Source organism: Cottoperca gobio, chromosome 9, assembly GCF_900634415.1.
Source record: "Cottoperca gobio chromosome 9, fCotGob3.1, whole genome shotgun sequence".
Taxonomy (NCBI): domain Eukaryota; kingdom Metazoa; phylum Chordata; class Actinopteri; order Perciformes; family Bovichtidae; genus Cottoperca; species Cottoperca gobio.
Window position 1 is genome coordinate 29062034 of NC_041363.1, and position 10823 is coordinate 29072856.

Below are 10823 nucleotides of genomic sequence, written 5' to 3' on the forward strand. Positions count from 1 at the left end.
GATGATATTCTTTTTCATGTGTGAGTGCTCTTTTCCAAAAGGACAATGCTTCATTGGTTTGACCTATTCATTTGTAACCCATCTGCATCTAGTCATGAATTGAATATATTCCTCGAGGATTTCATTTGATATGAATCAAATTGTTGAACCAAAATCTTCAAATTGCCTGAGCAAAAGGTGCTAATCCCCCCTTAATCTTGTATTACATGCTCCCTCCTGCAGGTGCCAGAGAAGAAACTGAAGATGGTAATGGCTGACAAGGAGTTGTACAAGGTGTGTGCTGTAGAGGTGAAAAGGCAGATCTGGCAGGACAACCAGGCTCTGTTTGGGGATGAAGTCTCACCCCTCCTAAAGCAGTACATCGTGGAGAAGGAAGCAGCTCTGTTCAGCAACGACCTCTCCATCCTCCACAATTTCTTCAGCCCATCTCCGAAAACACGACGCCAAGGCGAGGTGAGATTAAATATCCTCATATAGTCTCTGAGACATGGATTCTTATGTGAGATGATGGTGTTGTTGTAAGCTCGTCTGTTCTTGCAGGTGGTCCTAAAGCTGACACAGATGATTGGAAAGAATGTCAAGCTGTATGACATGGTGCTGCAGTTTTTACGAACACTCTTCCTGCGAACACGAAATGTCCACTACTGCACACTGAGAGCAGAGCTGCTGATGTCTCTTCACGACCTGGACATCAGTGAGATCTGCTCTGTAGATCCTTGTCATAAGGTATGCATCAGTTTAGTAACACCATCATACCACTGAAGAGCCCCAAACCCTGTCTCTTATGTAATATAGCTTTGTGTGCTGTGACAGTTCACTTGGTGTTTAGACGCCTGCATCCGTGAGAAGTTTGTGGACGGCAAACGAGCCAGAGAGCTGCAAGGGTTCCTGGATGGAGTGAAGAAAGGACAAGAGCAAGTCCTTGGGTAAAAGATTCAAGGATGGTTTAAGTTTATGAGCAGAGCTGTTCAGCTCTGAATTAATATTTGGAGTGGTTCTGTGCATTCCAGGGACCTGTCTATGATCTTGTGTGACCCGTTTGCCTGTAACACCCTGGTCCTGAGTATCATGAGGAACCTGCAAGAGCTGCTGAGTCAGGACTCTCTACCCAGGGTGAGCATACTGTGCTCGAGGGCGCATCATGCAGGTGGTGTCATGGCATTCTACTGATTGTCGGCTGGTGGCGGTGATGCAGCAAGAAAGTCAGTGAGCAGTGTAGCCAGAGGTAGAGGGCTGCACTGGTATACATGTTTGTGGCTTCGCCAATGTTTTATGAGGAGGGCAATGCACTTCACATGTTAGTTGTAAGTAACACTGAATGTAAACATAAGTATGATCATTTACAAGAAAGACCAGAGGATTTGTCATTTTGGAATTACTTAGTCTATCATATAGTTTTCTGTCATCAACAGTCAAAAAACAGAAATCTTTTGTTTTGATTCATTGACCAATAACAATATGCATGTTTTTATTAGCCACTGTGAATTCTAAAAGACAGTTTCCCCCCCCCCCCCCCCCCCCCCCCCCCGCTGTATCAACAGATGGTCATGTTCTGGTATCTGTGTTTGTGAACAGGACAGTCCAGACTTGATGCTGCTGCTGAGGATGCTGTCACTGGGGCAAGGGGCGTGGGACATGATTGACAGCCAGGTCTTTAAAGAGCCTCGTTTGGTACGTACAGTATACATCTGAGGTGTTCCGTTTGTAAGTTGCTCGTTTGCTTTCACGAAAACGTTGAAGGTCATTGCATTCAAACCTATTTAAAGAAATGAAGTTGTTGACATGAATTTGTCTTCCTGGTTGCCTACTCAGGATTCGGAGGTGGTGACCCGCTTCCTGCCTGCCATGATGTCAGTGGTTGTTGATGATCACACCTTCACTGTAGAACAGAAGCTTCCCAGTGAGGAGAAGAGTTCGCCTTCTTACCCCACCACCCTGCCCGATGCCTTCAACAGGTAGAGCACTGCAGGAGGAGTGAAGGTCATAAAATATAACATCACTTCATCAACACAAGTGTTTCAGAGACTTTAATTAGATTCAGTAATAATATATAACAATAGCAAATGTTTTGTCCACTGGGTCCTGATGTGGCTGTTTATCTTTAGTATTTAATCTCTTACTGCAGTAATCCTGTCTGTAGTAATCCTGTCTGTAGTAATCCTGTCTGTAGTAATCCTCTCTGCAGTAATCCTCTCTGCAGTAATCCTGTCTGTAGTAATCCTCTCTGCAGTAATCCTCTCTGCAGTAATCCTCTCTGCAGTAATCCTCTCTGCAGTAATCCTCTCTGCAGTAATCCTGTCTGTAGTAATCCTGTCTGTAGTAATCCTCTCTGCAGTAATCCTCTCTGCAGTAATCCTGTCTGTAGTAATCCTCTCTGCAGTAATCCTCTCTGCAGTAATCCTCTCTGCAGTAATCCTCTCTGCAGTAATCCTGTCTGTAGTAATCCTCTCTGCAGTAATCCTCTCTGCAGTAATCCTCTCTGCAGTAATCCTCTCTGCAGTAATCCTGTCTGCAGTAATCCTCTCTGCAGTTTGCAGCAGAAACGGTGTAAATATTCTTTACAACACAATCCAGACTTTCTCTCTAACCTTTGCAGAGAAGGCTGTAAACAAGTTTAAAGTCTATGTAATAATACCACAATCATTTACAGTTTTATTATTTGATTTGCTTGGCTCTTACTACAATTGTATTTATGTTAATCTTATTTCATGATAGTTAGTTAGTGTGTGCGTCAGGGGCGAAGCCTCACAAAACGGAGCGAATGAGAGAATGTGAATACGCAAAGTAGACGGTACAAACTGAAACGTGCACATAAATTAGACGTAACAACATAAGCGTTTAGTTTATTTAATAAAAGAGACTTGTCAATGTGAAAAGTGAGTTGTGAATAATAAAAAAAAAAAACACCTTGAATTTCCAAGACAATGGTAGGAGAAACACTGTGATGTGAATTATGAAAACTGCGTCAGTTAGGAAATGTTGAGAGCGTGTTTGTGGCTCCCCCCCAGGTACTTGCAGGAGAACAGGGTGGCCTGTGAAATGGGTCTCTACTACGTCCTCCACATTGCTAAACTGAGGAATAAGAATGCCTTACAGAGGTTACTACCTGCACTGGGTGAGTGTCACGCTTCTCCTGAATTTGGTGTAAAATGTGAGATGTTGTAGAATATCTGATTCATATTCTCTAAAACCACAGCCTTTTAGAAGTTGCAACCCTAACCCAAAATGCACAAACATCTCTGTTTTATACTAAATTGAGTCTGACATTGAATTGTATTCAGTTTATTTCATTTTTAGTTGGTTTCAGGTTCCCATTTAAATTGTTGTTTGTTTTGATTGACATTTCATTCGATGTGTAATTAAGAGAGAAAGGCACCGACACTGAGCAGTAAAAAATAATTTAAAGTGGTAGTATTTAAACTACGTGACTTGAAAACAAGAGTTGTCTCTCTGCTGTCCCCACAGTGGAGACCTACAATGACATGGCCTTTGGGGACATCTTCCTGCACCTGCTGACGGGACACCTCACTCTGCTCTCTGAGGAGTTTGGATCAGAAGACTTTTGTTCAGTCGTCTTTGATGGCTTCCTTCTTACTTCTTTTTCCAGGTGGGCTGATTCTATCAGAGCCTATAATGTAAATGCATGCTCATTGTCAGCATTATCTTCAGCAAACACACAGTGGACTGAGACACACACACACACATATACACACACACACACACACAGCATTAAGCAGGCTGGGCTGGTTTGTAGGGAGGTTGGTGCTAAATGAAGTCTACACTCCCAGAAGGGACATGTCAACATCATTCATGTTACCTTTGACTGAAACTTCTCTGCCATGCCTGAATATCTTTCCAGTAAAGAGAATGTGCACAGACACAGCCTCCGGATGTTGCTGCATCTACACCACAAAGTGCTGCCGTCACACATGGAAACCTTGATGAAAGCTCTTGAACCTCCAAAACAGGTTGGCTTCATTTCTACATTCAGCTCGTGCTTTGAAATGAACTGAAGTTGTAATGATGGGTCGAATCAGGAAGAGTATATCAACCAAATGTGAGTCTTAAGCTCCATTCACAGGAATGTGTTGCGGTTTGTCCCGCGGTAAGTTGAGTTCAGAGGTACTTTGCATTTTAATAGGCGTGTCTCTGAGTCTGTATACATAGAGCTGTATATTCTGATACTGACTTTCATCAGCTGTGTGTATAATGTAGCAACAGAAGAAGAAGAAAAGGATGTTACTAACCTGATGGATCGTTAATATCAGTCAACTCCTACAATGAAGGAAAAAGTCAATTAAGTGTAAAACGTTCTGTGTTGGTAATTAAATTACAGCTAAATAATGATACTTATATTTAGATTCATACTGAGCCTGCCAGCCATGAAGGTCTCACTGTATTTCAGAAGCATATCATCACTTAGATCAGAACCGGCTTCTGTCATTTTCCAGCAGGTAAAATAATGTTGGGAACAACAACTTTTGTTACAAATATTTGATCAGCCGGGTCACATTAATCATGTCTGATGCGGCTTTAAACTGGAAACCATGAAACACATTTGCTTTTGTCACCTACTGGAGTGGCAGGATAAGTGGCCGTTATCATGTGAGGTGGAGAGGTGCATCACATAATCATAATCCTTTAACTGAATTTATCACAGATATTTCTTCTCGGTAATGTTCTTGTTAATCAGTCCAACAATTCAAGTGCACTTAACATCTTATACACACAATGGTACATATTTACATACATTGGGCTGGTGGTCGATATGATTAAAAACATTATCATGATATTAACAAAGATAAGTCATATTTTCAAAATCCCATATAAAGGAAAGCGCTCTGGAAACATCAGGCCTGTTTTATAATCCTGCTGCCAAACAAACAAGCACATTTACAGAACCAAAAACATAATCTCCCCAGTGGAGGTGATAATCAGACTAATACCAGTATGTTCACTTACAAACCATAACCCATCCTACATGTTTCTTTACCTGAACAACCTGAGGGATGAAATATGTTTTTATAGAATGTAAATGTTTCTTTAACATTAAACAATCTGCATGCAGTCGTTAGTTTAGACAGGAAATGGCCTGTTAGTTCCTCCTCATTTTTCTTGATAAACTGTCTAATTTGAAAACAACATCCAGCCATAATCTTGGATATCTAGCATCAAATGATAATGTACTTACAGGAGATGTTTGTGCCCAGAAACGTCCCAAACATCCGTTAAAGTTCAGCTAATTTCAGACATCCACAGGATCTCAGATTGAAACCCATTTAATCCCAAACCCATCCAGTTAATCATTTCCATTAGTATCACATTTCAGTTTTAAAACGGAGCAAATGTATGCATGAAAGAAAACCACACATGTTGGCGTTGGAGTGATTTCTGTATTGTATGTAGTGACACTTTGTTTGATGCTGTGCCTGGTGACCACAGAGCAGCGAGCCAGTGAAGGAGCTGTACACACAGCTGACGGAGAAGCTGGACGCCCAGAAGAAGAGCCCTCCGCCACCAGATGAAACTCCATCCCTGGACCTGGGGCTGCACCCGGTGACTGTCCCCACCACCGCTTCCACTCCAACCACACCTCTCTGAGCCACAGCAGAAACAGAGAGAGAAAGCCATTTCTCTACCAGTGACTGACTGTAAATACAGCCACCTGTTTGCTTTCAAATTTTCAAAAGACTGGACTTTTTACATTATGGTTTGTTCTATGGAAGTTTATTTTCTTTGTTTGTCTATGAGAGGATCTTCCAGCTCTGAAAGTGTAGTAAAGCATCTTTTTTTAATTCTTTTTATCATCTACCTTTCAGGGCTTCCATAGCTCTTGAATTATTGTCAGAATATACAGTATGTTCATATGTCATATGCCTATGGTGTTATAATTAATTTGTGTCAGTAGTGCAACAAACCTGTAAATAAATTATTTAGAATTACAAAATGGTGTAATTGTTCCAAGCAAAGTGATAGAATGCAGTGCCACATCTTTTACAACTTTGCACCACCTCTGTGCAGAAACACTGGACTAAAACTGTAAATGGCTGGTATGTATTGACAGCATTGGGAAACTCCCCTGGTAGCCACACATGTAAACAATGTGGAAGAGGAGCTGTGTGTATTATTGGACTCAACATACTGAGGACAACGTCAACACTTGTAAGATTTTGTCAAATCATTTCTACATGAGCAACAAATCCCCATATATTTTTACTTTGGAGTATTTAAGAGAAGCCTCCATGTAGTATTTTCCAGGTCTTAAAAAAGAAACTTGCTAAAGGCCTTGTCACACTATTCCGGCATATATGTAAATTTGCAAAAATTTGTCAGAGTCCAAATACAGCCAATCTTTCCACAGCAGTGTTGTAGCTGACGTGTACATAACTTATACATAACTAATTATTATACGTATGTCTAACCTATTGATAGGGTATCACTTACTTATACAAAACGTATCAGAGCGTCTGGCCAACGGAGCTGGAAAAAGTGCCATTTGGTTCACGTCATGCTGATGCTGGAGAACGGCTAGAATGTTCTCTTGACGCAGCCTCTCGGCATCCTCCATGCTCGTGTATGTATGTATATATATATATATATATATATATATATATATATATATATATATATATATATATATATATATATATATATATATATATATATATATATATCTATCTATCTATATCTCTGTGTGGATGGATGGATGGATGGATGGATAGATGGATGGATATAGATAGATATATAGATCTAGATAGATATAGATCTAGATAGATAGATATAGATAGTAGATCGGGGGTGTCAAACTCAATCACAGGGAGGGCCAAACACGGTCCACATTTATTGAACAGGATACACATATTGGATAAAGTGCAAAAAGATATGGAACATATTTAAGTCAACTGCAGACGGATTGCTGAGCAGTTCAATTTAAATTTCTGAGCTGCAAAGTCGGCAAATGCTCTCAGTTTATGAGCAGAATGCTGTCGGGAACACAGAGGTGGAGATGGTTTGTCAGTGTTTGGAAACACGCAGTGACCAAAGTTTCCTTCTGCATCAGAGTCTCCCACAGGCAGCTCGGCTTGGAACGCTGTCACTGCATCACACATGTCCGTGATCACACGGCCCTGAAGCTGGAGGTTTAACAGTGAGATGCTTCGTTATGTCGCACAAACAGTCCAGCTCACATCGTCCCAGAGATCTGTGGTGTGTTTCCCTTTGCTTCCAAAAACTGGCAGATTTTCTCTCGCAACTCGAAAAATCTATTCAGCACTTTCCCTCGACTCAGCCATCGCACCGCCATATTCAAAAAAGACTTAAATGGTCTCTTATAAAGTTTCCTGTCTGTGTCACAGAGCTTATTACATGTTCCATCTCCAAATTAGATAAATAACATAGGTGTTTAGTTTATTTAATAAAAGAGCACCTGTTCAATAAGAAAAGTGAGTTATTACTGGTGGGTTGAATGCTCCGGTGAAACGCACAAAGATTATGACATCTTAAAAACTTGAATGCAGATATGTTTATACAGGAGACACATCTTTGTAACTCTGATCAGCCTCGGTGAGGCAATACTCTTTCTTTTCCCATGCACATCGTTCATACTCGCGCATAGATTATTTCATTGTCGATAAAACATTTATTTCGTCGATTGTCTCAGTTCATTACTCACCGATAACTGTATCAGATCATTCATCTGTAATCTTGGACCTGCACTTTGATCATAAGCTCAAGGAATTTAGATTCTGGCGTCTCGACCCTCTTTTACTATCTGATGCAGACTATCATTAATCTAGACAACCAACTCTTTTTAAATTCTTCTAAATTCTATATATGAACATGGAGATAAGGCTGGCCGTCTCCTGGCCCACCAATTAAAGGCTAGGGTGGCCTCGAATCAAATCAGATTCGGGATGAGTTGGGCTCTCACACTTCCGACCCGGGAGAGATTAATAACATCTTTAAATCGTACTACTCTCGTCTCTACACGTCTGAATCCCCTGATAGGGAAGATCAGCTACTTACATTTTTTGATAAACTAGATATGCCCAAGATTTCGACTAATGACCAACAGATACTAGATGCCCCCCTGCAGCTCGCTGAGATTAAAGAGGCAATACAGTCCATGAATAGTGGCAAATCACCGGGTCCTGGCGGATACCCAGTAGAATTTTATTAAAAATTGGCCCCATTACTATTAGATATGTTTAATTTGTTGCACAACCTAGGCTCACTGCCACCCACCCTTATGCAAGCCTCTATCTCTCTGATCTTTAAGAAGGGCAAGGACCCATTGAACTGTGCTTCATATCGCCCAATCTCGCTCCTGTCTGTAGATGTGAAAATACTCGTGAAGATTTTTACTCGTCGGTTGGAATCTATTATACCCTCCATTATCTCTGAAGATCAGACGGGTTGTCATATCTCTTGATGCTGAGAAGGCCTTCGACAGGGTTGAGTGGGCCTATCTGTTTTGTGTGCTTCGACATCTGGGCTTCGGTCCAGGCCTCATCTCTTGGGTTAGACTTCTGTACTCTTCTCCTCACTCCTCTGTATGTACGAACACCCAGCGCTCCAAATTCTTCCCTCTTTTCCGCGGGACGTGTCAGGGTTGTCCGCTTTCCCCACTACTATTCGCAATTGCTATCGAGCCATTGTCAATTGCTCTAAAAGCAGAGAGAGGAATTAAGGGGATTCAGAGGGGGGATATCGAACATAGGGTCTCGTTATATGCTGATGACCTGCTTCTGTATGTGCGCAATCCTATAGCTAGTAATCCACACATACTCTCACTTTTGACTACATTTGGTTCATTTTCAGGATACAAATTAAACATCCAAAAGAGTGAATGTTTCCCTATCAATCAATCGGCTACAGAGTTACCTCTGTTGCCTTTTAGAATATCCAACTCAGGGTTTAGATATCTAGGCATTGCAATCACACAGTCTTTTAGTGCGTTACGAGAACAAAATCTTACTGTCCTGACGGCAACAGTCAAATCTGACCTACAAAGGTGGGGTCACCTGTCACTCTCTCTAGCAGGAAGAGTTCAGACGATAAAAATGAACATACTGCCCAGATACCTATACATCTTCCAATACCTACCTATTTTTTTGCCTAAATCTTTTTTCACTGCTATTGATAATATTATTTCCTCATTTATTTGGGCTGGTAAACATGCTAGAGCTAGTAGACCATTACTGCAGAGGGACAGGTCCCTAGGTAGGCTTGGTTTACCTAACTTTATGGGCTACTACTGGGCCACAAACACACATCAGATCATGCTCTGGTTCACTTCGCCCCAGAGTGACTGGTGTCTTGTGGAGGCCAACTCATGTCGATCCATGTCACTTCAAGCCCTCGCGTGTAGCACTCTGCCCCTTTCCTCCTCACAGTTCACATCTAACCCTGTTGTAATTAACACTCTAAAGATCTGGGCACAAGTTAGACGTCAGTTTGGTTGGCTCACTCTTCCTCAAGCAACTCCTGTCTGTAATAACCATCTATTTCTACCAGCCACAATTGACCCCCGATTCTCTTACTTGGAGAGGGAAGGTCTCCGCTGCATAGGGGAGTTATACATTGATGGCCTGTTTGCCAGTTTTGACCAACTACGGGTTGCCTTTCATTTAAAAGGATCTGATTTTATCAGATTCTTTCAACTAAGGGATTTTGTTAAGACCCACTCTCCACAATTCCCCCAAACTCTGCCTCTGTGGTACTTAAAGCAAGAACTTTATCTAGGCGTCATGTTTCTTATTTTTATGATCTTTTTTCTCCGGTGGATGAATCTGCCATTAATAAGATTAGAACTAATTGGGAAAAGGAACTACAGATCACCCTCTCTGATGACTTTTGGAGGGAGGCCCTGAGAGCCGTCAACTCATCCTCCAGTTGCGCTAGACTTAGCCTAATACAGTTTAAAGTTCTCCATAGACTACATTATAGCAAGGCTAAGCTCTCCAGGATTTATCCAGATAGATTGGATGACAGGTGTGATAGATGCTCCCAGGCCCCCTGCGACCTGACTCACATGTTCTGGTTGTGCCCTAAATTATCTACCTTCTGGCAATCTTTCTTCGAATGTATTTCTGAAATTGTAGGTCTAAAAATACTCTCCATCCCCTCATGTAGCTATTTTTGGTAGGCCCCCAGATGGAATCAACTTGACAAACACCCAAACCAATGTCATTGCCTTTACCTCCTTGATTGCTCGTAGGAAAATCCTTCTCTTGTGGAAATCTCCTTTACCACCCTCTTTTAAAATGTGGCTGAGCGATACTATGTCTCTCCTAAAGTTGGAGAAAATTAAGTTTACTCTCCGGGGTTCTTCAGATAAGTTTTATGCTCATTAGAGACCACTGATCAGTTATGTAGACCGTCTTCCCCCTTGATAGAGTGTCGCTGTAGGGATTCTCCCTGTATCTGCCTATAATTCCAATATCTTTACTCCCCTGTCCACCACACATGCAGCCCTTGATATATGTGTTAGTATGTGTAGGTTTACATGTGTGTATGTATGCAGGTATGTGTATATATGTGCATGTAAATTATTGTATCTTTCATTTGTTATGTAATTAATGTACTGTTGCCTTATTGCTCCGGGAGAGGTGTCGGTGGGATGGGATGGGGCTAGGTTGAGGGAAAGTGGAAAAATGAAAATGCCTTATTTTCTGTAATGCTCTGTTACACTTTTTCATGTGAATACAAATATATTTTAAAAAAAAAGAAATTCAGGGGGGAGCGTGGACAATGGTAGGGGAAACACTGATAGAGCTTTTAGTACTAGGAGACTTGATATACTTAAAACTAATTTTTATTAA

The 10823-nt window shown here is 41.3% G+C and overlaps 1 protein-coding gene across 1 annotated transcript in view; it reads left to right on the plus strand.

The window, feature by feature from the left end:
• nelfb (negative elongation factor complex member B) overlaps positions 1-5947 on the plus strand; it is a 15294-nt gene extending 9347 nt beyond the window's left edge. The window contains exons 4-13 of the mRNA XM_029440595.1: positions 223-453; positions 541-726; positions 814-926; positions 1011-1113; positions 1576-1671; positions 1813-1955; positions 3009-3115; positions 3466-3607; positions 3860-3968; positions 5443-5947. Of these exons, the coding sequence (XP_029296455.1) occupies positions 223-453; positions 541-726; positions 814-926; positions 1011-1113; positions 1576-1671; positions 1813-1955; positions 3009-3115; positions 3466-3607; positions 3860-3968; positions 5443-5601 (1389 nt within the window). The 3' untranslated portion in view covers positions 5602-5947. The remainder of the gene's footprint in view (positions 1-222; positions 454-540; positions 727-813; positions 927-1010; positions 1114-1575; positions 1672-1812; positions 1956-3008; positions 3116-3465; positions 3608-3859; positions 3969-5442) is intronic.
• The last annotated feature ends 4876 nt before the right edge of the window (positions 5948-10823 follow it).